A 27,197-nucleotide genomic window follows, 5' to 3' on the forward strand; every position below is an offset into this window, starting at 1 on the left:
CCAAATGTCTCACAGGACGTTTTTTTAACAAACAGCCTGCAAGATGAACATGAGAAACAGCTGAAAATTACCTACTGGAATACATAAAAGTATAACGCAACAAGAGCATCTCCTTATAAACCATACAGTCTCCTCTTACTACTCTGTTTAAAAAATCTCATATTGCCCGCCCTAATTCAATTTGTTTGGTTTTTAACTGATAGTTAAAGATAAGTTGGATTCATCATTCTGATCAATGAATCCTTTAGTTTAACCAGAGACTCGACCTTAACCCAAAAAGACAGATGGAAGTCATGAAAAACGTGTTGTGATGCAAAGCAGCTAAAATAATGCTGAATAGCTTTTTAGCTGATATTTTATGCACATATCCGAATTCTTGAAGAGAGACAGGTTTCTTTCCTTTCATCCGGTTTCCCAGTTACGCCGTGGATCATTTGCTCAACCAAGTTATCCAAGACGATGAGGATTGTTACATTGTTAAACAATCTGTGAACTTAATGTTAGCCTTTGTGCTGAAGCACCAAGAATAAAAAAATAATAATACATGGTAACTATTTGCTTCGGGGCTTTCAATGATAATTAATCACCATCATTCTTGTAATATGCAGGAGCAACAGCTCTTTATACATAAACACAACAAAAACCTATAGAAAACTGATTCAAACAATATAAAAATGTGCTTTATTTACTGGATGAAGGAATAAAAATGAGCTTAAGTTTTCAGCTTAACACAGATTTCTACACTTTAAAGTCTTTGTTCCCTCTGCCTTACCTCCAAATGTTCTGATTTTTGGGTCTGGGCCAGGACGCCGCTGTCCCTGAGTAAATTCTCCAGGTCGTCATACTGAAAATGACACGTCATGAGGAAAAAGTGACACTGAAAGCCCACAGATTTTATTTAAAAACAGCATAAAGAAGACTCTGGCTTTTAGAGACGATCAACTGTGTCTCCAGCCTGCAGGTAACTTAACACTCAGTAAGCATGAACACTAACCTCTTGTTGACACTGACTGAGAGTCTCGAGGACTTTACATTTTTCATCCAGCACCTGGTCCACCTGATCAGCCAACCTCTGTTCCTTTCCTGATTGAAGGAAAAAAAGTTGTTAAAAAATAAAATTTAAGATTTAACAGATTTCAAACTATGTTTTTTTGGTTAAAGCAGGGGTCAGCAACCTTTACAACCTGCAGAGTAATTTTTGCCCTCGGTCCAGCTAAAGAAATTTTGCTTAGCACCACAAAAGTTACACATCTCTTTGAAAGAAGAGCTTGTTTTTATAGTGTAAATGTTTAAATTTTTTAAATTAAAGATCAACAGTTTTTATTATTTAACCAACAGTATTTTTAAATGTAGGTTTAATGCATTTTATTCAATTGGACATTTGATTTTTATAGCAAATGGCATCAAAATGATGAAAAAGCAAAAAAAATACTTAATTTACTTATAGTAAAATATTCCATACACCATTAGTTTCTTTCTTGGAAATGTTAAGCATATATTGCAGAACTAAATGCAAACTAAAGCTAGCAATTTTAAATTACCTTTACATTTAGAAACATTGACCACCGTCACCGTGGTAACCTATACTGCAAACCTAACCTGCTCTACAGAAGATAAGCTGCCTAAAGATATCCTCATTACACTGTAATATTTACTAAAGTAAGCCATCTCAAGTTTTTTTTAACAGTAGTTTAAACAAATGAATTAAGCAAACAGATCAAATCACAAAATTTACAAAGTTTTAAACAGCATGTAAATGATTAAAAAGACATTCCTGCTTTATTAATCTGGCTGCTTATCAATTTGCACATCCTGTTACTTTTTTTGGCCTAATTTATTCCCCCCACCACTTTCATAAGATTGGTCCAACTCTACCAACTCAGTGACTCTGGGTTGAGACTAATAACCATTCATAACATAGCTTTATAACACCATTTAGGAAAGTCTTTAATGCCAGGTTTAGTTTAATTGGATCTTTCGAGGAAAACATGGGTCAGTTAAGCGCTGTGTGTAATTCAAGGCTCAGGAGACGGTTTATTCTGAAAGCTGCGAGGTGTTTGAAGAGAAAACTTACTTCGATATAGTCTGCTCTTCATCTGTGAGGGAAAAAAAGAGAAAAACAGACAATGAAAGACAAAGTGCAAATAAATCTGCTTGAATTTAGGCAAAATGAATCAGTGTAGACGGATAAATATGAAATACATACAAGTAAAAAAAAAAAAATTAATAGATTGTGACCGCATGTGCTGACCATTTTTTGACTTAAGGCTACAGTCCCATGACTGTTTTGGTCATTTATTTTCCCTTTGAGGCTATGACACCATAACATACACTTTATCAGAGCTAACTGAAGGCTTTAAAGTATTTGACCCCTCCATCACACATAACTTGAGAGAGAAATATGTGGCTCTACAAATTTCTTGTTAGTTTTAATGCAAAACTGCGGCAAGTAAACCAAGACACCCCAGATAAATATTAGCAGCTGTTTTCCTGTTTGCTGATCGACTGAGGGGAGTCTACAAACTTTTACACCAATGTGGGCCGATATCTGTAAATATTAAAGCTGTTCACTTACAGATCTATAACATCTACTGGTGAACAACATGAATGTCACCAGCCCCACCAGGCCAGTGAAGATTACGGGCTCCCATGGTACACCGTAGAGGTCTGGCCCTGGCCTCAAGTCCTCAGGCAGCAATGATACGGCCTAAAAGAAGAAATTACATCTTTAAACATTACATTTTGTACAACTGGACCCAGTGTTATGAAGATTTGGTATACATGTTTAAAAGCTCAGTGCCATTCTCTAAATGTTAAATTTTCACTAGTTTTAACCAGCAATTATTCAGATGTTTTAATGCGTTAAGACGTAAAAGAAAGACTTTCAACGTTACTCCTGTTTCATACATTTCTATTCAAATGATTAGTGTATACTCACAATTTCACCTGTATCTGTATTAATCTAATTGTGAATTACATAACCTTTCCAATAATAGTCAGCATTATACAAACAAAATGGGCAAAACATAAGTTATAAAAACTTTTTCAAAATCGGTTTAAAAAAAGACCTGAAAAGTCCAAATTAAACACGTTATGGCTTTCTATAGGAGAAAAAACCCTAATTGGAATAAAACAAACCATTCCAAGTCCAAATTAAACGAAAAGAAGGGGGGGGGGGGGGGGGGGGGGGGGGAGCATATTATCTGAGTTTTATATATCAAGACATAATAGAAACAATCTGCTCTTTACCAGGTTCTATAAGGATCTAAGTGTACCAAAACATGCAAAACATTACACGCTGTCATCTATCAAAGAGATTAAGCTAAAATGGAACAAAAATACACCTTTGGTGCTTTTAAGAAGATTTATGAGAGAAAGTAGCAGCCAGGTGCTGCCAATTAAATGCATGAGACTAACTGAGAACATCTAGAAAGTAGCAACATCCTCAAATCCAGGCTTTTGAAAATGTACTGGCCTATAAGGCTCAAAGGTACATTTTCACACAATGTCGAGGTGGAAATACTGCTAGTTCAAAAATGACCCTACAGAAGCAATTAATCGAGGAAGGGATAAGAAAGGCATTTACAAAGTATCATTCTACAGTAAGAGAATATATATATATATATATATATATATATATATATATATATATATATATATATATAAACGTTAAATCTTTTCAGGAGTGAATGTCTCAGCAAAATTATACCATAGTCGGATCATACAATATTCCAAATAGACCCAGAAGCTTTACTTCATACTTGCAACCCCAAAGCATGTTAATTGCTACAATTCATTACAGTGCAGTTAGAAACAGACTGAATAAGCATGGCTTACTTGGAAAGTAGCCTGCAGCTACTAAAATAATAATAATAATATAACAGCGCCACATATGTGGCTAAAAAGGAGGAGAATCAAATCCAGTCCATAACCTGATTGAAATGCTTTGGATTGACCTAATGAGAGCTGTGCAGACAGGAACGTCTGCTAACCTAAATACCACAATGAATGTTGTAACGGCGAGTGGGCTAAAACAGAAGAGATTGATAGTCGGAAAGAAAATACTGAGAATGATTGTTGCGAAAGGAAATTCTATAAGCTGTTAGGTCATGAGGTATACCTAATGTTTAACCCACAATATTCCATTTTGCCTACATATTTTCCTCTAAACTGTCAACATTTTTAATAAAATAAATAAATAATAAATCACAAGTGAGACACTGTACACTTTCCTTTCCACCAAAACTGCTATTTTAATTCCTGTTTAAAAAGAGGAACTCATATTTACTCTGACTACAACTTATTTGGAGTCTTAAGCAGCTGTAGTCTCCCAAACAGCTGTTTCTGGGGGACTATTACAGTTCTGGTTTGAAAACCAGCAAAATAAATGTTTAAATAAAATAAAATGCCCACAACATAGAAAATTACTTAAAATTAAAAAACAACCGCACAGACGATACAAAAATATAACAGTGTAAACGCTGACAGACCGTACAAGCTAACTATGCTAATAACTACAAACTGGCTTTAAAATGAAACAAACGCTGACAGCGCTGGTCTACAGCCATGTCAGAACACAAAGCTGGGATTTTAAAATAGTTGTACGTGTAAAACATTGATGCCAGGCCGTTACATTACTTCTGCTCTGGCGGCTAACTGGGAAAATGCTAACCAAAACCTGCCACATATGAACCTACATCTTTCACTTTCTCCACGGCGATGTTGTAGTAAGTCTCTGCTGCCACCTGGAAGTCGGCCGCTTTGTCGGCCAATTGCTCATTTTCCGGACGGTCCGTCATGTCCAAGTTATTTCATTTGGCTTATTATTTAATGGGATCGTCATTAATACTGATAAAAGAAAGATGAGCTTCCTCCAGCCGGGTTAGCGGCTATTTCCCATCCTATCCACAACACCGACCCTCGGGGAATGTACCACATCCTCCAGCCACGGGAGGGGGGGAATTAATGTTAAATCTTCTCCGAGCACTACCACTAATATCCCAAGGATAAAAAATAAAATAAATATATAAAATAATTTAAATAAAACATGTATACAAGAAAATAAAATCATATTTCCTTTATTTTAGACGCCATGTGTGTTTGGTAAGAGCTTAGAACCCCCCTACGGCTGTGAATGGTTTATTCTAAACGTCACCAATTGTAAGATGCCACACAGGCACATCGGAGCGTTTTCAAAGTGACACCGTAGGAAACAGGTGTCATCCACAGACTATACATTATACTTTTACAGTTTATGGTGTCACCGTAAGGCAAATTGGCTGTAATAAAAATATAATCAACAATGGGACACATACATAAAAAACATTAGGCAATACATATACTGTGGCAGGCTTTGAGCGACAGCTACACTGTCAACCCGGTCTAAAGTCAGCCCTGAGCTGTAAACTTCATACTCACCGGCTCGAAGTCACTGTTATCCATCTGAAACTAAATAATATCTTGCCTCGTGACACCATGTGGACCAGAAAGCCAGCTGGCTCTTGGTGTAACAGACCCAAACGTAAGAGAAAATGTCGGAGTCAAGCCAGTTTGACAACTGAGACTAGGCAAAGTTGAATGCCAAAGGGAGAGCAAGATCAACATGCCACAGGTGCAGCAGAGTCTTAAAGAACCAGACACTCCTAAATCTACCCATGGCATGTAGGATCCAAATGGTCCTTTAAGCTTTGGAACAGCATGCTCTAAAGTAAAAAAAAAAAGGTTTAAACTACTACAACACTAGTTTGAATAATTATTACTTTACCATTTATGTTTTATGTAATCTTTCTGTACACTCTAAGATCCTCCTACCAGTATAAGGTTGCCATTCAAAGAACAACCTTCTTTAATGAATCTGAAATGTTACTAAAAATACAATCTTCATAGATATGGGCACTACTTCCAATAAACAGGTACATCTAAAAAAAATAATAATAATTGAGGAAAATGTTTTATCATCTTTGTCACTCATTTCAGAAAGTGAAACTCAAATATTTTATAGAGAGACATATCTAAGCTTTTATTTTGTAATTTTGATCATTGTGGCTTACAGATGATTGAAAACCAAAAAGAAAAGCTAGAATAGCTAGAATAGTGTGAAAAAAATTAATTTTAGAAACTTGTGGTTTCACACCCTAATCAGTCTGAATCATAAGGCTACACAATCATGGGGATGATTGCTGACTTGACGAATGTCCAAAGTAATGATTCATGTTCCAAGAAAAGTAAAAAACTCAGAATCTTCACCAGCATAATGATTCATGTCCTCTCCAGGGAAGCCAAAAATCCCAAAAAAAGTTGTTGTTAAAGATGGTTGTTGACTGAGTATTGTATCTATCCAAGCATATTCATAGAAAGTTGAATGGAAGGAAAAAAGTGTTGTAGGAAAAGATGCACCAGTAACAAGGATATTTGCAGCAAAATGCTTTCAAGAATTGGGAAGGAGCGGAATGAGGATGGAGTCAGCGCATCAAGAGCCACTTTGCGCAAAACAATTCCTACACATGCGCTACAAGCATAAAATCTTGAGATCTAATTTTAAGTCTGTAGCGCTACCTCCCAAATGCTCGCATTCATTAGTTATCTAGCACTTCCAGTATCTTGCATTTGTATACAGAAGTCTGAGTTCCAAGTCAGAAAAACTAAATTAAACACCCCATGGGGTGAAAGGTTTTTTGTAATTTTTGGTAAGATGCTTCTATAACTTCAATAAGGAAAAAAAGACCCAATGCAGAATTAATGTATAGACCTAAGGTTGCTCGCAAAAATTTGTATTTCCAAAATTTGTATTTGAGGTTTCACAATACTCAAACCTTAATGTGTTCTAACCGGAATTTCATAGTCTATTAAATAAACCTGAGAAAACATTGTGGATAATTGTGACGTGTCACAAAAATCATATATGGTTTTCAAAAATTTCAGTCAAAAAAAAAAAAAAAGTTTCATTTGGTTTAAGCCACCTGAATCAATACATTGTAGAACCCTCTTTTACTACAATAACAGCTGCATGTCTGTCCGGTACAGAATGTCTCTACCACTTATGGACATTGGGGACTTCCCCGTTCCTCTTTGCTAAATAGCTTGAGCTCTGTCAGATTGGATTGAGAGCACCTGGCCATGATCCTGCTGGAAGATGAAACCCGGCCCATCTTTTCCAGCTTTTAATAGGTTTTTATCCAGGATTATCCTCTATTTAGCTCCATGTATCATTCCATCATCTTTATAACAGGTTGCATCTCGTTTAATAGTCAACGACTTTTCAATGGCATGCTTTTTTGTTTTAAAACATGCTTTATCATACATAAAATAAAAACAATTGGGTAAATAAAGATTCTAAAATCAATGGCTGATGTTATGCCGAGCAAACAACTAGAGGATTTGCAAATGCAAATGCATGCGCAGTCTCTTACCTGCACAATAATCCACACAAGCATCTCCATCACTGCATGAGCATAACTAGAGAAGTCTTCAGCTGCTCCATGAATGACTTCCAGACTTTGGTTGACTAACCCTAGGGTTAGAGTTACACATGCACACTTTGTCATAATTGTCATTAATTAATTTAGTTAGTACAATAATATAGTGCAATAAAAATGTACAATAAAGTATTAGCCAAGCCTGCATTGCATACATAAGAGGCAGGAGGTCAAAAAGTGCCTCACTTTAAAGAAAGTTCTCCTCAGTGAGATTTATGTTTCAATATTTCTTAGTTTAAACATACTTGGTCCTCTCATACCTTTGTGTTGTGATCCTGGCTGAGTGTGATGGAGGGATGCTGTCGTTTCCTTACTTCCTTTATCTCTTCTTTCCTCTTCCAAATATTTCTGGTGTTTGATTTCGCCCCCATCCTCTTCGCGTGAAGACGGAGGCTGGTAAATATCTTGTTTTTCTTCGGTTTGGCTTGAACTGTGCCCAGCTGCGTTTGACAAGGGAATACGTATAAACGCCCACTAAGGACAAGACATCTGAACTGGCAGGTTAAATTAGATTGAGACATCAATTATATGAGCCATGATAGTTTAAAGCAACTTAGACAAAAATACCTTGATGATTACTGACATCTGATATTCCTGTGCTGACAGCCTCCTTCACTGTTTTCAATAACGTTTCCAGCTTCTGAAGAGCAATAATTGTTTTGGTCCTTTGTTTGTCCTCCTTAGGCGCATCACTGGTCCTCATACTGGGAGCAACCAGCGTCTCCATGTGGTGCTGCAGAAGCCTTTCTACATCCGACAGTATCGACCGATCATCTACGTTAGAGGCCTCTGAACTTGTCAAAATGTAATCTAAAAACTGCAGCTTGTGTCGGCCGAAGAGGTCCAGTAAAATTACCTCCTCGTCTGCGTTCATGTGGAGGTGGAGGTTTTTAGAAAGCTTGGTGAGGGGTTGTGTTTTGGAAGGTGCCTCTGTGACCGAAGGAACGTCGTGGAGGAGGTTTTCGGCAGAAACAGGATGGGGATCCGGCTGCTCTGTGGGAACGACTGCGTGTGTTAGTTCACGGTGAAGTAAATCTGTGGAGGAGTCTGGTTCTGGAGTGAAAGAGGCATGAGGCTGAGGTGCCTCAGCTGAATCTGGGTTGAAACTCTGAGCGGCCTGTGTGGACTCGGTCATCACAGGGGCGGGCGTTTGGGAGAAAAATCCAAAGGCATTCTTGAAAAGACCAAAAGCTCCTCCGCTTTCGCCCTCTGTTCCTGGAGGTGGATGTGTGGAATCAGTTTGATCAGACGTCTGAACTTGACTTTCAGCAGAGTCTCTCTGAAATCCGTTTCCAGTTTTTGTTGCATCGCTTTCCCTGATTTCTTTTTCAAAACCCCTATCTTGTCTGTCTTCCTTCCAGATGCCATCATCACTTAGCTTTAGGGTCAATCCTTCATCCTCAGACCCACCTACATCAACATTACCATCCTCTACTTCCTTCATCGGATGCTGTTTCTTTTTTTCAAGCTCCTCTTTGTTCTCTATCTCTACTTTCTTCTCCTTCTCCTTCTCCTCGTCCTCCTCCTTTTGGACTTCAGCCTGTGCGTTGGTTTCAGAGACCAAAGAGGCCAAGGTGGAGTTCTCCAGCATCTCTCTCTCAAAGTGATCTACCTCTGGCCTCCATATGTCCATCTTCTGATATTCTAACTGTTCCACTTGAACCTGTTTTTCATCTTTCTTTACGTCTTCCACTCTGACCTGATTTCCATCCCCCACCAACTCTTTTACGCTTTTCTCTTTCTCCCTTGGCTCATTGTCCTCTTTCTGCATTTTTTCTATCAACTCTTTTCCTTCGTCTCTGTTGCTCTCCCCAAAAACGTTGACTTTCTTCTCCTCTGCCTCCTTTTTTTCGTTTGCCATATTAGCTTTCTCTGACCTTTCCAATGTGGCCTGCTCACGCTCTGGTAATTTGGTTATCTGGTTCTCTTCCCCTTTTTGATTGACCACTACATTCTCTCCCTCCGCCTCTACAGAAAATTCTGCCTTCTCCTCCTTTTTGTTTTGCTCCTCAGATTCCTTTAGGTCTTTCATCCCGGTCTGGTTTCCACGCTCTAGTAACTCCTCTACTTGTTTCTCTTCCACATTTAATGTCTTCAAGTCTTTCTGACTTTCATCACTTGAGCTCTCCCCTGAAACGTCTGCCATCTTTTCCTGCTTCTCCTGCTCTTTTTCATTTGGCTCCTCTGGTTCCTTTAACCTTTCCACTCTAGCTTCCTCAGCATCTAGAGATACTATTTCCGATTTCTCTCCCTCCTTTAGCTCCTCCACCTCATTCGGCCTTTCTTCAGTTAACCCCCTCCCCTCCCGTGAAATATTTACGATCTCTTCGTTCTTTATTTCATTTTTATTCATATCTTCCAACGTCTGTCGCTCTTGCTTTACTTCCTCAATCTGTTCTTTTATCTGATTTGCTTCTTCCTGTTTATTCGTTTTTGCCTTTTCCTCTTCCACTAACCCCTCTGTTGCTTCAGTTTGACTTTCAGACCCTACTATTGGTTTTAGTTTACTTTCATCATACAACGTTTCCCTCTCAGTTAGCTCATTCTGATCTTTCACAGTTTCCTTAAAGATGTCAGCATCTCTTTCCATTTGTGGAGACCCTGGGGTTGTATTAATGTTCGGTGTAGTTTCATCCGACGAGGTTTGTCCTCCATTGTCCTCTGAGACATTGTGATACAGACTTTCAGCATTTCCAGAAAAGGATGATCCATCATCCTGAGAGCTGACTTCCACAGGTTGCACTTCCTGCTGCGGTCCTAACTCACCCTGACGGACCTCTGTCTCAGTGGATGAAACGACAACCTGACTCTGCTCATTGCTTTCCTCGTGATCACCACTGACTTGAGTCTTCTCAGGTGATTCTTCTTCTAATATTTTCTGTTCAGATGAACCTGTCGCTTTGTTGAACTGCTCATCTTTATGATCATCACCACTAACTGGACTGTTTTCCGACATTAGAGGGGATTCTTCCAACTGATGTACCTGGTTTGTTATTTCAGCCCCTTCCTCTTTCAACCTTCTTGAAGCCTGGATTTGAATATCATGGTGTCCACCTTCCTCCACTCTATGTTCAAGTTGCTCAATGGAGTTTGAATCTGATTCCTTTAAATTTCGGTCGGTGCCCAAATTGACTTTGGGTTGTTCAATTACCTCATCATTTTGGCTGATTTGTTGACCCTCGGTCTCATTTTCACAGATATTTTCAATTGGCCTGCCTTCTTTCCCATCATCTATTTGGGAAAAGTTTTGAACATCTTTGTTGAAAACCTCCATCCCAGCATCAATATCTAAAACATTTGCTTCCTTTGTGTCTGAATTATCCACATTATCATCAACAGCATCCCCACTTCCAGCACTGGCTGGTGGTAAAGATGAGACATTTACAAGTTCGTTCATTTGGGATTCTTTTTCATGCTCAGCCTTTATTTCTTCTGAAAATGAAGCTTCTGAAAATGAAGCTTGTGATTGACTGATGTGCATGTTTTCTGATCCAGCCGGTTGTTCTAACGTTAGGTCCTTTTCTGTCTCGCTGATACCACTTTCCTTATTTTCTTCAGGTTCAGTATCACTATCCCTGAAGCCCAAACCCCTACTAATTGTCATCCCTATCCAAGAACTGGATGCCGGCTGTTCCTTCACTCCCTCACCGTTTCCTGAATCCTGAGCGCTTGAGCCAAACCCCAGCCTGCTCGACAACCCACTGCCCAGCCAACCCAATGTTCCCGTGTCTTCCTTCTCCTCTTCCTGTAGTTTGCTGCCCTCCAGGTCCAAAGACATCCTCCTACTCCTAAACTTCTCTGTGGGCTCTTTCTCATTACCCGTTTCTTCATCTTCCTCTTTATCAACAGTGACAGTTTTCTTCTCACCAAAGCCAAGCCACCCTGTCATCGTTGAGGTAAAGGATTCTTCCCTCATTTTTATAGTATCTTCATCATTGTCTTTTTCTCCTTCTCCTCCAAAACCCAGCCAGTCCGTCACAGAGGATGCGAGTGAAGCTTCTGATTTAGGCTCCTCCTTTTCATCTTCCCTCATTCGTTGTTCCGAATCACCCGACTGCTCTTCTTTACCAAAACCTAACCATCCTGTCACAGAGGAATGCATCCAGGAGGAGGGAGACCCACCTTGTTCTTCTGGAGTTGCTGAAGCCTTGAGTCCATCCTTAAGAAGTTCCGCTCCATCGATCCGATCTTTGTTTCCATCTTCAGCTTCCCTTTCTTTTACCATAGATTCGGTAGACGTCAAAGAACCTTGAGCTTTTGTGTCAAGAGAGTGCGGGCTGATTTGGATGGATTCTGGTTCCTGCATTTGGATGTCATGATTATCATCCTCATCAGAGTCCAGGTGAGTCGTGTCAACAGGATATCCAGACGCATCCATACAGAAGAAATCAGATTTCTGTCGAAAACATTACAGATTTAGCCCAGCAAATATCTCCTAAACCTTCAGAGACGTTATTTTCAGTCACTGGGATTACCTGGGTCTTTAACACTTTCCTTGTTGTTGCAAAAACTTCTTCCTCCTGCACTGCATCCTTTGGGAAGTAGCCAAATTGCTTGTCAATCTGTAATAAAATGTTTGTGCAACAAATTAAATTTTTTTAATGAAAATGGACATAGATAAAAACAGCAAACAGCAAAATATAGGGAAAATATTCAAGTTTATTTTAGTCTGATATTTGTTTAATCATAAGCGATTTGAAGTAACTGTGGGTGGGAAAAAAAAGTTCAAATGTTTTCCGTAAAAAGTATTAGGCCTTAAATCATTCTCTCCTAAATTGGTAAGTCTGTGTGCTTATATTTACTTAATTGTCTAATTATTTATTTTTTTCACATTTTGTCACATCACAATCACAAGCTTCTAGGCACTTTAATGGAAATTTATGAGATAGACCAAAACAAAGCAACACCTAACTATTAAATGACAGTTTCTAAATTTCTTGCAAATAAAAAGTTTGGCCTGCAATCCGATTAGGGATCTTTAGCAGAGCTCAAAAATGGCTGTCGGTAGTTGGTTGCCGTCTATCTGACAGAAACCAAGCTATTTTGTAAAGAAAAATCAGTTTTATATCCAAATATGGAAACCCAGAGGGGGAAAAAAACACAAACAAAAGACTTGCAACTATAACTATCTTTCCTCACATTAAAGCCTAATAAAATATGTTCACGTGCTTGTAACATGACAAAATGTGACAAAGTTCATACGATCTTAGTACTTTTGCAAGTCACTGCATAAGATCTAAGTACTTTTACAAGTCACTGTAACTCTCTGTCTATAAATACCTACTACTACTTTGTAAAATAATCCAAATCAGGTAACAGAGGGCATGCCACAGATACCAGCATCACATAATCTCAGCTGCTTACCACTCACAAACGAAGCTGCTCTGTATTATAATTAAGACTTATCTCATTAACCAGCAGTCTTAAGATAAGTGGCTGGTTGCATTAGGTAAGGTCATTTTTACCATAATAACAATATAGCCTAACTGGAGGTGATACAAAACATACACTGCCTGCCCAGAGGTCTTCCCTTTTCCCCGTAAGTTTGTGGTAAACAAAAATTGTGTCTCCTCGTCTGAAGCTCAGGAATCTGCAATCCTTTCCTTGGTGGTTCTTTGTCGCCTGCACTCTGCTCATTGCACCTAGAGGAGCAAACACAAAAGTTAAACGAGACACATATAATGATGATCATCGTCATACAGGAAGTTCAGATTTGAAATTAATCCTACAAGGATAGTTCATGGCCTCGGACTGGTACCAAAGCGTTTGGACTTACTTTCACATTCTGGATCTCCACAGATCTTGTGGTCAGACAACAATCCCAGATTTAAGTGTGGAAAAATCATAAAAGATACAATCCATAGATAGGCTTCCATATTTTTTTTCAGGTTGTAATGAACCGTGTCAGAAGACAATGTCCATAGTTGAGTGGAAATAACTCTTTTCAGTTAAGCTGGCAATTGGACATTGACTCTGGGCTGCTGCTGTCACACGAGCTCAATGGTAAATGAAACAGCTGAGATAAGATACAAAGGCCTGCACAAAAGATAATCATTAACAAGGGCGGATCTTTGTACCAGACCTGATCTTTCCTCTGCGTCAAAGTTTTTTGTGTTTCAAAATCAGAGATAGATGACTATATGATAGAGAGAGTATATATATAAAGATCATATTATAGAGAGATATTGATATGATATAGATAATATATTCTAAGAGAGAAGATAGATATCATATTATAGATATAGATATATAGATATAGATATATATTATCTATATATATATATAATATATATATATATATGTGTGTGTGTGTGTGTGTGTGTATATATATATATAATATATTATTATATATATATTTATATATTATTTTTTATTTTTATTTTTTATTTATATATGTATACATAGTTGTGGTGATGACAATAAATATAACTAAATAACTAATTGAACAAAGAAAGAAAGAAAGAAAGAAAGAAAGAAAGAAAGAAAGAAAGAAAGAAAGAAAGAAAGAAAGAAAGAAAGAAAGAAAGAAAGAAAGAAAGAAAGAAAGAAAGAAAGAGACACAAAATAAATCCGAGGTTAAATAAACGCACCAATCGTGGCATTTGTTACCGCGGTAACAACACTCGCGCACAAAAATGACCTCATCACCACTCGCCTCAACAAACAAGATGGCGCCTCTTATTCAAAGGAGCGAAAATTAAGGCGTCATTTTATTTTGTTATTCATTAGTATTTTGACAGTGGTCGTTATAAAAAAAAAAAAAGAAAGAAAAAAAGATGAAGTCAGACGTGGAAGAGTTAATGCCAAGACTGCTTCCGGTGGACTGTGGAGAAAATACCGAGGAAGTGGACCTTAGTGGACCACCAAGGAACCCCCAAGAATATCTCCGACAAGTCCAGTATGTTTATCCCAGAAAGTTTAATCCAGCCTGTCCTAACCGATAGTTCCCTTCTCTCCAACCCATCCGCTGCCCTCCTCGGTTCATGTGTGTGATCTTTTGTTTTAAGGCTGGAGGCATCTCTGTGTCCAGATGTGGTGGTCGCTCAGATCGACCCAAAGAAACTGAAGAAGAAGCAAACAGTCAATGTGTCGGTGAGTGAATTTACACATGAGCTCTCATTCGGATCATGAAGCATCGGCTGTAGCAAAGCATGGCGTAAAGACAAAATGTGATTTCTGTCTTCGCCTACTGTGAACAGTTCACCGTTTTGTCACCTTAGAAACACAAACGTATTTTATTGGAGTTTTACGACACGCCCACCTGTTGCTTTAAAAGCTGCTAAACAAATCCAGATTGTGTGGAGAATGTCTGTGAACGTCACTTTTCAAGTATAGCCACAGTTTTGTGCCTAGGTGTCTGTCTGGGATGTGCATGACAGAATGTGAAAAGGTTCAACGGGAATGAGAACTTGTGCAAAGCACCGCAAGAACTAAAGTGACAGAAGCAACATATGTGGCGTGTTGCAGGTAGCAGGGTGCCTCGCAGCTCCTGCAGGCTTCTCCCCCAGCCTCAGCTGGCAGCAGCGCCAAGTCAGTAGGTTTTCGGACGTCAGGCAGGTATGCAGATCCAGATATTCATTTGGATCACCAAGACCCAATCATAAATGGCTATATAGGTCCAGTTAAACTGGTGATTTATCCTCGGTTCATGCAGAACTCTTCTGTGTTTCACGCTTCATGTTCAGAGCATCACTAAGAACAGGACACACTGGAGCAATCACACCCTGGACGACAACGTGCAGCTGGTAAGCAGTCTCAAACCATTTGGTACGGTTGTGTGCTTGACTTTGCTGATCGCAGAGGCAGTTTCAGTTAAATTGGTTTTTATCTTTCACAGCCAAAGCTGACCGACGAAGAGGGCTGGAAGCGGTTTTGTTTAGGAGAGAAGACTTACCCGGATCCTTCGGCATCCGGCCTCACAGATACAGACCAAGAGCCAGCACTGGACTACAGCAAGGTTGTAAACCCTCTGCCGTGTCTGTTAGACACAGGATTTCTTTGCAGTCTGGAAAAGTCTGGAAGGAGTATTTTAGAGGTCTAAATAAATCCATCCATTCCATCCATCCATCCATTAAAAAAAGTGGCCTTTATTTGACCGTTGGCAAATTGACTCTTCCCTGGGACAGCTGCTTCCTCTGGACATGGGTTGTCTGCTCTACTTGTGCGCCACCAGCGTATCAAAAATAAAATCCAGATTTTATTCATTATCCCATTGTCTATGTGACTATAATCAGAATTTTCTGAGTGAGGTACCCAAAACAGCTTCCTTTTTACTCTGGTTTTATTGAAGATACACAGTTACAACAACATCATCCATCCGTCCGCCTGTCAAACATCTGTCTTTCCGTCAATACCTTGAACCCAGTTTTTTTTTTTTTTTTTAGTATCTCAAATGTTTTAGGATTTGGATTAACAGCAGTTACTGAAAATTATGCATAGGAAATACTTAGAAATGCATCCATCCATCTAGGAGTGCCTATAAACGAACCACGTTGAACTGGATCCATTAAGCTGTTCAGTCATCCACTCATTTGTCCATTAATTATTCCATCAGTCCTTCCACCAATCTGCTTATTTTTATGCATTGTTTTCCCTTCCGTTTCCATTTTTTCCCAGGCTCCACATTTAAGCCTGACTCCTAGAAGCATATGCCATGAATTTATAGTGAACAAAAATTACAAATTTGAGTGTGGAATTTTATTTTAATAAGACTCTAATGAAGACTTCACACATGTTTATATTTGAGAACATTTTGGTGAAGTTCTGCCTGATTGAGATCTGGTGAAAATATTGTTTTTGTTCCACAACAAAAGAAAAAAAAAACATGAAACATCAGAGAAAATACTTTATAATTTAACAGGAACACGGCAGACCACACAGACTAATTGTGTGCTTGTGTTCAGGTGGGCTTTCCTCCATTGCTAAGCATCGTCAGCCGATTCAATCAGGTAAGTGTAGCGTCTGTCGCAGATTCTGACCGTTTAACCCGGTTTAGCTTAATATCTGGGCCCTGTGCCTCCAGTCCACAGTGCTGATGCTGCTGGACACCCTCATCGGTTGGTTTGAAGAGAGAGAATTTGTTCCACAGCTGGTAAGTTCAGCCAATTATATACCCAAGGCAAGTTTATTTATATGGCGCCTTTCAGTAACAAGACGATTCCAGGTTTTTCTCAGCTGGTTAACGGCACATCAGAAATCAACCAATCTATGACTGGCTGGCGCTTATTCCTTCTTTTCTGATTCCCTGAGTTATTCAGAATTACAGCACGGCATCCGTTTTCTAACCCACTAACAGGGCCGTTGGTTGTACGCTCTTCTGGCCTGCTTGGAGAAGCCCCTGCTGCCAGAAGCCCACTCCTCCATCCGGCAGCTGGCCAGGAGATGTGCCCAGGTCCGCAGCACAATGGTAGGGTGATGAACTACAGGTTCATGGCTAAAAGCCTCTGCCTTATTCATCCTGTTTCAGCGGGGAAATGTTACTACTTTTTTGTTTTTCTAAACTTTGTTGTAGTCTCAAGTCTTTTGTTTCTTGCTTAGACTTTCCTAACCTTATTCTTCCACAGAACAGCCAGTGGGACGACAACCTGCCTGCCCTCAACCTGCTTATCTGTCTTGTTGCAAGGTGACGGCACAAAACAGCTAGCACATTCACATTAAATGCTGCCACATTAAGTAAAATCCAGTGATAGCTTGGAGAGTTTGACGATAAATGCCTTCCTATGGATACAAACGAATAGAATCCATTTGTCTGTAGAATTGAGCTGTTTTTTTTTTTTTTTTCACCCACAGATATTTTGAACAGGTTGATCTCGCAGACCAGCCGGAGTGAGCAGGAAACTGAACTGTTTACTGACTGATATCAGCACATTGGGAAATATTTTGCTCTCAAGGTCACACATGGAAGTGGATAAGAAGAGTTTTCACAAAAATATCCCACCAGAGTCCACAACAAAGCCGAGAACAACCCTGCAGGGGCGTGACCGCTAGAAGATATTTCTAAGAAAGTTGGTCACATGACCAGATGTCGCCAACAGACGAAGTTGCATAAAAGATTATGTATATTTTTTTGTCTGTATTATCCTGGGTAAAATAAAAGATTTCTAAGATAACGTCAGCATTTTTAATGGTTTTAGTACAGCACTAAGTGCTCTAATCCTAATGAGTTACAAAAGCTTTCCATTTTGCAGAAAATGTTGAACAGGTTTGTTTATTAGGGCACCTGAGCAGCGCCACAGACTGATCGACTCCACACCGCATTGCTGCAGTAATCCAGGGAATAGGAGCCCAACTAAGTATTGAATGCTGTAAATGCTCATACTTGTTAGTTGGCCAACATTTCTGGAAATCCTTTTTTTGTATGGGTCTTAATCAAAATTTCTGATACTGAATTTGTGATTTTCATTAGTTGTAGTTATTAAAATCAAATTTAAAAAGAAAAACACTTGAAACATCAGTCTGTGTGTAATGAAGTAATAAAATATACAAGATACCTTTTTGAATGGAATTACTGAAAGAAAAATCTTTTTCATGATATTCTAATTATATGACCAGCACCTGCAGTTTATAAGGGACACGAGCGTTTTGCACTTCAAAACAAAGACTTGCAAAAAAAAAAAAAAAAAAAAAAGCAGTAAGCTATGATTTAAAATAAATAAAAAGGTGACTTGGGTTATGAACACCTTTGGTCCTCTTGCAACTCTGGTTCCTAATAAGTAATCCATACAATTTTGCTGCCTATATTCATGTCAATCTATTTTTGAAGTTGCCTCAAAAAATATATGTTAATAAAAATATATAAACAGTGTCAACACATTTTCCCACCAGAGCTTTGGATCTAAGCGGCTCCTCCAGAGTTACCACAGGCTTTTGGGCTGCTTCTCTGCCATGTCTGTCAATTAAAGGGCTATTTTTTTAGAGGTTAAATTCTGACTTTGTTCTCTTTTCTGAAGTTTAAAGATGTAATATCACCCTGAAATCGCTGAAAAATACAAGACTGCCTAGATTAGCTGATCTGGCGGGTTGATACAGCCAGCAGGTGGTACGCCATATAGAAAAATATAACATCTTATATTACTGAAAACTTAAAATCCACCAACATAGTGTTCTAAACCACTGATATGAAAATTCTGTTTGATTTGCTAAAGTTAAACTGGAGCGTACGTCTGACTAGCTGGTTAGCTTTCAATCGCTCTCAGCTTTTCAAACAAGCGCACACTGATGACGCCTTACTACTAAAACGGTAAGGAAACCAGATTAACTTCACAGATCCCCTAACAAAAAAAAGTGACCCTTTAAGAATCAATTTAAAGGTTAGCATAACTCGTTTTGTGACCCAACCTGGTTTAATTTCACCCTTGACCCGTCTACTGTGTTATGGTCTTACCTTCAGTGCGGCTGTAACTATACTGAGATCAGCTTCATTTACTGAAGGCAATTCATGGCACTCTATTTGAGGAAGCGCCAAAGTAAAAGTGGTCAAACCACAAATGTACACCACATTTTTTAAGACGTTCAAAACACTCAAAAACCATGCAGCAAAATGCATCCACTTCACAGGCACGTACCATTTACTGAGCAAAAGAATTGCGCTTGTAATGTGACGAAAAAACAGAAAGTTTCAAAGGGACTCGACTGCATTTGTGAAAATTTAATTTTTAATCAGAGTGATACAACTAAAGTTATGTGGAAAAAAAATTCACAATAACAAAAAAAAAAAACACCAACACATTTTGGCTTGTGCCTCACCTTTATTTAAAGCAGGTAATCATGTAGTACCAAATAAAAAGTTTAAGAAAAAAAAGGTTGGATAAATCACACTTGACGTCGATCAAACAGTGAAAATCAGTGGAAATTAACAGCCTAGCCTCAGTGACCTAAATATAAACAAACTGCATCTTAATGGTTGTTTCTACAGTAATAATCCAGCCATGGCTTTACCGGCATGAAGACAGTCGGCTCCATTTTGCCCCACATTGTCCGTCTTCATGTCAAAATATCACAATGAATTTAAAACGATAGAAGGAGAAACATTTTTCCCCTCAAATTGGACACATTCCCAGACTTGCAGTGGCAACAGTATTCGAACAGAGAGAAAGAGAAACTGAAGTAAGCAGTGTACCAGGAATCTTACACTGGCTACTGACAAATCATTCGGACTAGAAGAAATCCACCCATTTTAAAACATTTTCGTCATGAAGAGAAATTGGTGATTTTAGGGACAAATCTGTTTAGAAAGAAAACGGCTGAAGGTTTCTTCAAATCAGCGTCTCTTGTCCTTCCTGTCTCTATCTTTATGCTCCCTATCGCTTCGGGAAGACCTGCCCTTCTTTTCCTCGCTCCTCCTCTTCGTCGACTCTCTCCCTCCGGACTTGCGTCGACTCCTCTCTTCTTTCTTCTTGTCTCTGCCTCGATCCGCCGGCCTCCTCTTTCGCTTGCCGCCGTCTCGGCTCCGGCTGCTGCTGTTGGACGACGAGGACGACGAAGACGAGGACGACGACGAGGACCGGCTGGAGCCGGAAGACGAGGAAGAGCTACCGCTGGAGGAGGATCCCGACGAGGAAGAGGAGGAGCTGTTGCTACGGCGTTTCTTCGCTTCCTTTTCCTTCTTTCTGCCTCTCCCTTGGTTCACCCCCTCCTTTGCAGGGGTCTCCTTTGAACCGGGGAGCTTCTGTGGGACCTCATCCTCCGCTTTTTTATCCACCGGCTGTTTTTCCACCGTGGACTCCTGGACGCTGGCCTCTGGAGCGTTATGATCGTGTGTGGGAGGGGCTGGCTCCTGAGCAGGAGCAGGAGCAGGGGATGCCGTTTGGGGCTCCTGGGCCTGGGAAGGGGCCTCTGCCACAGCGGACTGAGCTGCTGGTTCTTCAGCGGCGAGGCTCTGAGGGGCCTGATCACTTCTGTCTGGGGTCTCCTGGCTGCTCACAGCTGCTTCACAGCTCTGGACATCCGGAGTCTTTTCTTCTGGGGTTTCTGTGGACTCCTGCTTTCCGTCTATTTCTCCCTCTTCCTCCTTACCCATGTCTTCCCTCTCTACTTTCTCCTCTACCTCCATCTCCTCTGACTCTGGACTTGCCTCCTTTTCACCCTTCTCCTGCTCCTCTCCTACCTTCTCCTTGCTGCCCTCCTCACTCACCTCCATCACTTCATCCTCCACCTCTTCTATTTTATTTAACACCTCATTCCCCTCTTCCTCACCATCACCCCCTCCCATCTCCTTTCTATCGCTCTCCTTCTCCCTTTCCTCCTCCTCATCTTCTTCATCCTCATCCTCCTCTTCCTCCCTCCTCGATTCCCCCCTTTTACCTGTCCGCTTCTCTACCTGACCTGCTGGCTTACCCTCCGCCGGGCGGTCCATCCTTGAGGCTGAGCTGCCATCCTGGTCGCGGTTCGGCTGGCGCCGGGGACGCGACTCCATCTTACTCAAATGTTCGGCAAAAGCCTCGCGCCTCTCCTCGAACACAGCTGAACAGAGACAGCATTTTATAAATGAGGGTAAATAAAATAAATAACTCCAGATAACACTGTAGAAGTCTCATGTATTTATCCATCCATCCATCCCCACTCCAAAAATACAAATGAGCAACAACTTTGATGCATACTTTGAAAAACTTTAAGGAATTTGAGCAACAGTGGAAAAAAACAAAACAATCGCGAGGGGAGGATTTCTGAATCATTTCCTGATAGGATCTCCAAAACCTATGCATCTCTGTATTTGGTACAAGCAGCAACCAGCTCCAGGTTAGGTTTCCTACTCTTTTCTATCATGACAATGTCCTCAATAAACTCCAGGAGCTTTAGGGTCTTGGTCTCTGATTTGCAAGTCAGCTGTGGGCGGGAATCCCAGTGAAAGTGGCTAAAAGGAAATATTGAAAGAACCCTCTCTTTTTCTCCTCGTATGACCTGACAAACACATTAACATCCCTGTTGCAGCTGCAGAGTTAGTTTGATTGTTTTTCATCTCGCTGGGATCCGGGGGGGAGTTTCAGACGGTGCCTGATAAGTGAAATTCTCTCCTGGATTGAAGGTCTAGTTTTAGAGTTAACACTTTTTATCTAAGCGTTACAACAGAGCTCATTAGATCAAAGACCTACCGTATTTTTCAGACACTTAAAATACTTAGATTTTCTTAAAAATTGATGGTGCGCCTCATATGATTACTGTTGTGTTTACTGACTGATTTTATGTGGTACGATGCGCTCAAATCTGTTAAAGTGTGTAAGTACGACTTTAGTTAGCAACATAGCCGCTCTGCTCAATGGATATTTGGAGCATTACGGTACACCGTGTCACTACCTGATCAGACCCCTGAGCTGTCTACAAGACTGCCTGACTGTAATGTTTAAATTAGAAGTGCATTCATGTAAGGCAGCCCATGCCTGGAGTACATGCTAGCAACAATAAACCTAGTAAGTTAATTCAATATAAAAGTTTGGTTTATTTTGGCCTGATGTTAGAAACAGAGCGGTGTAGTCCAACTACTCTGTCCTCCTGACAGAGACGAATAGAGAGCTGTGTACATGAAGGAACAGAGTGATATTATCCACATGGGAAGAATATTTAATGCGCCTTATAATCCAGCCTACCAAACATCGTATTAAAACTGGCTTTTGTGATTTCAAATTTTGCACTTACCGATTTTGCAATTGATATTTTGCAGCTCTAGTGAACCGCAGACTGTGCGGTGTTTAATCACAGCCCGCAAGTTGAGCGGTGCCGCAGGTTTTAAGAAGTTATTAATGAAAGTCGGGAGTGATCTGTTCCTGCTGGAAGCCGTCAGAGGGTAAAGAGGGCAGACAGGAACGAGCGCCAAGGGAGAACACAAGACTGTCTGCTGATGTTTCTATAAGTGGCATTAGGCCATTTAAACTGTTATTATTCAGACTTTAACTTGGTCGAAATTTACCAGTCATATTTCTGAGGCCTTTCATCTTTAATGTGCATCTTTACAGTTGCAGCATGTGAAAACTAATGTGATTTTAAGATGCTTGTTCAGAAGGGATTGCTCTAAGGTCAGTTGCTTTGTGCAGTAACTGACAGTTCGAACAATAAACTGAACTTAAAGGTGTTTTTTATATAACTAGGACTGAATTAAATGTCTGCAAAGGACGTGTAAATAAAATCGCTTGGTAAAGCGTGCCAAGGACAACATTTGTTGTGCAACAGTGCTGGTGGCTGGTCAGCTGCTTTACACACTTTTACATTGTGCTAAGACGATTACACAATGTGCATCCACCATGTCCTGAGATTCTCTGATCAATAAAGCTTTTTCTATACCCAGCAGCAGTGTCAAATTTTAATAATAATAATAATAATAATAATAATAATAATACTCTAAACTTAAACAGGGAAGCACTGGCTAAAAACTTGTGGCTTAGTGTGAAATTTTTTATTTTTAAACTATTTTATTATCTTGTACTGTAACATTTTGGCAAAGCCCAATCTTAGTGTCTTTAAGAGTTTGTTCTGTTATCTTGTTCTTACCTCATGTATACATTCTTTTATTTTACTTCATCGTTATTTGTATAGATTTGTCTAGGATAGCCTTATTGAGACCTGCAAGATCATTTTCAAGAGGGAGTAATTTTTTCTACAGGTAATGAGTTACAAGCCTTCCTACATCATCTACCTTTGGCATCCTGTTCAACTAGCATTCTAGTAAGTTTTAGTAAATCCATTTTTCTAACTAAATCAGGGCACTAACTGCATAAAAAGCGTATAAATGATGGTCAATGACTAAAATATAGGGAGATCCAGGCTTTAAAGGTGGACATATAGGAGCTGTAACTCTCATATCATCGTAAACGGGTTTTAAAAAAGGAAAACCAACCACTGACCATTGAGTTTCTTGGTGGATTCCTCGAGGAGTTTCTGAGTTGCGGAGCACATTTTCCCAGGCCTGTAGAAGAGGTGAGGCCTGGTTTTGGTTCGGATGTATTTGACCAGATAATTATTGTGGCTGTTCCACTCCTCTTGCTGTGGTTGGAGACAAAATTGATTTTTAGAAAGCATTACTGCCTACACTTTCATGGTTTAAATCCAGGTACCTCTTTAGAAAGAAGCTGTGTGATAACATTCTTACCAGCTGAGCCAATTCTACTTTCTGTTCCAGCAGTCTCAGCTCTGTCTGCTTGGCTCTCCTCTCCTCAAACAGTTCTCTCTTTTCATTCTCAACCTTTTTCCTCTCAGCCTCAGCTTGAACCTCGAGCTTCTGCTCAATCTCCGAACGTCGTTTTGCCTGACATCCAAACAGATGACAAACTGTTACCAGGAAAGAAACAACTAATGCAACAGAATCATCCAGTTTAACACACTGCTGGGTGCACTGCAAAAACAGATCTAAAAATAAGTAAAATGTTCTTAAAGTTAGTGTATTTATCCTTGATTTGAGCAAGTAAATAAGATGATCTGCCAATGGAATGAGTATTTTGACCCCTAAAATAAGATAATTAGACATCCTACACTTAATATAAGATGGAGATGAATTGTTCCTATTTTAAGTGCAAAAATCGTATTCCATTGGCAAAGCATCTTATTTACCTGCTCAAATCAAGGACAAATACATTAATTTTAAAGAATATTTTACTTATTTCTAGTTGCGTTTTTGCAGTGTGTGACTATTTTCATGTCAAGGCGTGAATGGAAACTAGATAATGGGTTTAAAATGCACATTCTTGCTCACCTTCTCAGAGGAGACGTTCGATTCTTGCTTGAATTTCTGCAGCGTCCCCATCAGCAGGCCGAACATGCGCCGATTCCTGACATGTAGATCACACTGGTGAATTTACCATTTTTACAAGTCATAATTTTGCAGATAACGTTTAGTATCAGGGATGTGTTGGCTTACCTCTGTTTGCCCTTCTCATCCATGGTTTGATCCTGAATGAGGTCTCGGCGTGTTCTCTCCTTGGAGGTAGCTACAACAGACGACTGCAACGCCGGCTGAGGATAGGAAAACAAAAAAATGTTAGCCAGTGTTTTTTTTTAAGAATAACAAAATTGTACATTACAGAGAGGTATTTATCCAGTAAAGTCATAATAAAGCTTTGCAAATGCTGGGGATAGTTAATTACTTTTTTGACATCGTCATCATCCTCGGCGTCACTGTCGTGACGCACGTCTCTCCTGGGCCTCTGAACACCTGCCAGCCTGCATGTAAAGGGACGGCACAAAGATAACAGATCTGCAACCAGGATTCACAAAAATAATCAAAGCAAAAACATCGGACCCTTCCTCATGTGTAAATATTCATAACTAACTTTATTTTTAGATTTACAGCAGAACAGTAAAAGTTGCACACATTAGTTTTTTAATATATTTCCAAAATACACAACACACATGAAATTCTCACCACCCCCATTCAACACATGCAAAGAAATCAAACCACAGATTTCCAGAAATGTAGTTATGCGTCATAAAATTGGACAAACAAATGAAGGGAGCTCCAAAAGGTATAACCTCAGCTACATTCTATCATTAATTAAAAAGCAATCATTTCACTTAAATAATTCCCTGAATTTGAGCCCCGGTTTCCTAGAGGAAACTCTGCCCTACCTATACAGAGCTTAAACACTTGAATTAAATGGCAAGCATTTTTAGGCCAGGTAGGAACCCTCAGCTCCTTCCCTAATACTATATGTAGAGATTATCTCTGCTGAATACGCATAAAAAACAAACGAAGATCTTACCTCATCAGAGCTCCTTCGATGTCCCTTTGTTTGGCAGGGGGGCCGCCGCTTCCCATGTCCGAGAGACTGCGTCTGGAGAACACCACAAAATATTGAGGAAATAATGAGAAACAATGAGCAGGGGCTTGTGTTTTACAACAACCAACCAGTGTTATTTTACTAAACAGATTTTACATTAAACTAAATAAAAAAAAGGTAGTATCTTTCTTTCTTATAGCCACATAAGCTGCAAACGTTCGCCATGATTGGGGAACCGAACCACTTTGTAAACCTTCCTGAGCAACAGGAGCGTCACCAGAAAAATACGGACCTTACTTTGGTGGTCTGAAACACAAAATCTGGAGGGTTGGTGTCCTGCAACTTCCCAAAGTGTGGCCCCAACATAATCAACTAAATGGTCTACTAGTTGATGAGAAAAGTACCCATAGTCCAAATATCAACCAATGTGATACGTAGGCACATGCTTAACTAGCTGCCACAAAGTTCTTGATCCATTAAAAATAATTGCTAATTTCAGGATTCCTCTGGATGGTTTTGTTTGACAAAGGATGCAAGCTAAGTGTATTATGATTCAATGTAAAAAATTTGCTGTCGTTCAAAATTACAAATATATAGTAACAAAGTGGTCTATGAACCAAATAGAAGGATTGTTTTAACTAAGTTAACTCACAATGTTACCACCAAAGAGGATTTGGAGAGCAGTTTCATTCAAAACTAAATACATCCCTGCATCAAATTCCATTATGAAATAAAACAATTTTGATTTTAAAATGAATTAGTCAACCTTGAAGAAACTTATTCAATAAATAATTGACAAAATGGGCTAAAATATTCTATGGGGAAATTCATTTATTTTATTGAATATTAATAGTATTTATTTTGAATGAAATAGCTCTCCATATGAGGATAGATTATTCATATTGTTTAACAGTTTATAACAATATGTTTTGAAGCAATTTAAAAATAAAGCAATTTTTGAGCCTCAAATACTAGATTTAATGTAAATCATCTTTTAAACCTACATACATGATCTTACCATTATTTCTAGTTAATTCATTGCACTTTCAGAAGAAATAATTCGTTAGGACATTCAAATAGTTGACAACTTTTTTGCCAACATACCTAATTAATTTTGGACTCTTTCGTTGATTTTATTTAATTTTTTATTCAAAACTTTTTTTTTCTACAGTGTAAACGAGGAAGATCTCATTTAAGATATTTATGCCCCTTCAATCGCTTTGCTTTTTAAATGTGATCCGTCCCGCTTATTACCTGAGAAGATTGACTCCTCTGCCTCTACCTCCTCCCGGGCCTGCCATGGGGCCGCTGAGCCGACGGAGCTGACCCGGTCTGTAAACAAGGAAATACAAGAAGAGTCAACAACGAATTGGCTTCGCAAACTAGCACCAGCTAAAGAGAAGGTTGCAATGTTTTGAGAGCTGTTTAGGCCCTTCACCAGAAGTGGAACAGCTCTGCGCTATAAAACAGGGAGGCAACATTTGGACGACAGGTTTCTGCTAAGCTAACAACTGCGTTCTTCTTATAGGTTTAAAATAACAAAACTTAATAGTTTATATCAGCCTTTCTCACTAAATAACAATTAAATGAACTGCTAAAAGTAGTGCGTCAACACAACAGGGAGGCGGTTTCTGCATGCAGCCCGGCCACCCTCTGCTAACTAAGTTAGCACACATTGGGAAAAAATAATCGCCTGAATAACAAACATTTACCGATTAATAACGTTGATTGTGTTTATCGTCCGCTTACCGTGACTCATTGGGGTCCCGTCCGGTCAGTTTACGAATATTATCGTCAACATTTTTCAAGCTTTCTTTGGCTTTTTCGAGCTGGTCCTGCAAGCTCCGCACAGCCACCGCCATCTTGCTTTCCAGTTAGCGCGAATCACATGCGCGTTTCACTGGCGTGTCTTCTTCAACTGTACAAAGCGCACACCTGGACCTACCGCCACCTGCTGGTTGACAACAGAACTGCAGGTTGCACTAAATGTTATTCTTGGAGAACTTGAGCCCACGGTGAC

The 27,197-nt window shown here is 39.6% G+C and overlaps 3 protein-coding genes across 3 annotated transcripts in view; 1 reads left to right on the top strand and 2 right to left on the bottom strand.

Moving 5' to 3' along the window:
* Nucleotides 1–13,381, bottom strand: part of ctage5 (CTAGE family, member 5) — a gene marked incomplete in the record, with an annotated part of 42,749 nt that extends 29,368 nt beyond the window's left edge. Inside the window, 4 exon segments of the mRNA XM_036150850.1 lie at nucleotides 8,499–11,871; nucleotides 11,951–12,037; nucleotides 12,984–13,117; nucleotides 13,252–13,381. Coding sequence (XP_036006743.1) covers nucleotides 8,499–11,871; nucleotides 11,951–12,037; nucleotides 12,984–13,117; nucleotides 13,252–13,351 — 3,694 coding nt within the window.
* Nucleotides 13,382–14,154: 773 nt separating this feature from the next.
* Nucleotides 14,155–17,584, top strand: gemin2 (gem (nuclear organelle) associated protein 2). The gene is made up of 10 exons (XM_012861540.3): nucleotides 14,155–14,373; nucleotides 14,483–14,567; nucleotides 14,943–15,032; nucleotides 15,161–15,220; nucleotides 15,313–15,432; nucleotides 16,379–16,423; nucleotides 16,498–16,566; nucleotides 16,771–16,881; nucleotides 17,039–17,097; nucleotides 17,265–17,584. The coding sequence occupies exons 1-10, from the start codon at nucleotides 14,252–14,254 to the stop codon at nucleotides 17,302–17,304; spliced, it is 801 nt and encodes a 266-aa protein (XP_012716994.2). The 5' UTR covers nucleotides 14,155–14,251; the 3' UTR covers nucleotides 17,305–17,584.
* A 1,618-nt stretch (nucleotides 17,585–19,202) lies between these two features.
* On the bottom strand, nucleotides 19,203–27,070 carry pnn (pinin, desmosome associated protein). The gene is made up of 9 exons (XM_036150851.1): nucleotides 26,927–27,070; nucleotides 26,432–26,509; nucleotides 25,160–25,231; nucleotides 24,545–24,620; nucleotides 24,319–24,413; nucleotides 24,154–24,229; nucleotides 23,554–23,709; nucleotides 23,309–23,447; nucleotides 19,203–20,936 (listed from the first exon to the last, which is right to left on the bottom strand). Exons 1-9 carry the CDS (start codon nucleotides 27,037–27,039, stop codon nucleotides 19,735–19,737), a joined length of 2,007 nt encoding a protein of 668 aa, XP_036006744.1. The 5' UTR covers nucleotides 27,040–27,070; the 3' UTR covers nucleotides 19,203–19,734.
* Between the last annotated feature and the right edge of the window lie 127 nt (nucleotides 27,071–27,197).

The sequence above is a fragment of the Fundulus heteroclitus genome, chromosome 19 (genome assembly GCF_011125445.2).
Source record: "Fundulus heteroclitus isolate FHET01 chromosome 19, MU-UCD_Fhet_4.1, whole genome shotgun sequence".
Taxonomy (NCBI): Eukaryota; Metazoa; Chordata; class Actinopteri; order Cyprinodontiformes; family Fundulidae; genus Fundulus; species Fundulus heteroclitus.

Coding starts and splice junctions, on each gene's coding strand:
- gemin2 (XM_012861540.3), top strand. CDS start 14,252: ATGAAGTCAGACGTGGAAGAGTTAATGCCAAGACTGCTTCCGGTGGAC. Junction 15,033..15,160: donor GGTTTTCGGACGTCAGGCAG/GTATGCAGATCC, acceptor CTTCATGTTCAG/AGCATCACTAAGAACAGGAC. Junction 16,424..16,497: donor TCGTCAGCCGATTCAATCAG/GTAAGTGTAGCG, acceptor CTGTGCCTCCAG/TCCACAGTGCTGATGCTGCT.
- pnn (XM_036150851.1), bottom strand. CDS start 27,039: ATGGCGGTGGCTGTGCGGAGCTTGCAGGACCAGCTCGAAAAAGCCAAA. Junction 23,710..24,153: donor CGAACGTCTCCTCTGAGAAG/GTGAGCAAGAAT, acceptor TTTGGATGTCAG/GCAAAACGACGTTCGGAGAT. Junction 23,448..23,553: donor AAGTAGAATTGGCTCAGCTG/GTAAGAATGTTA, acceptor CTCCAACCACAG/CAAGAGGAGTGGAACAGCCA.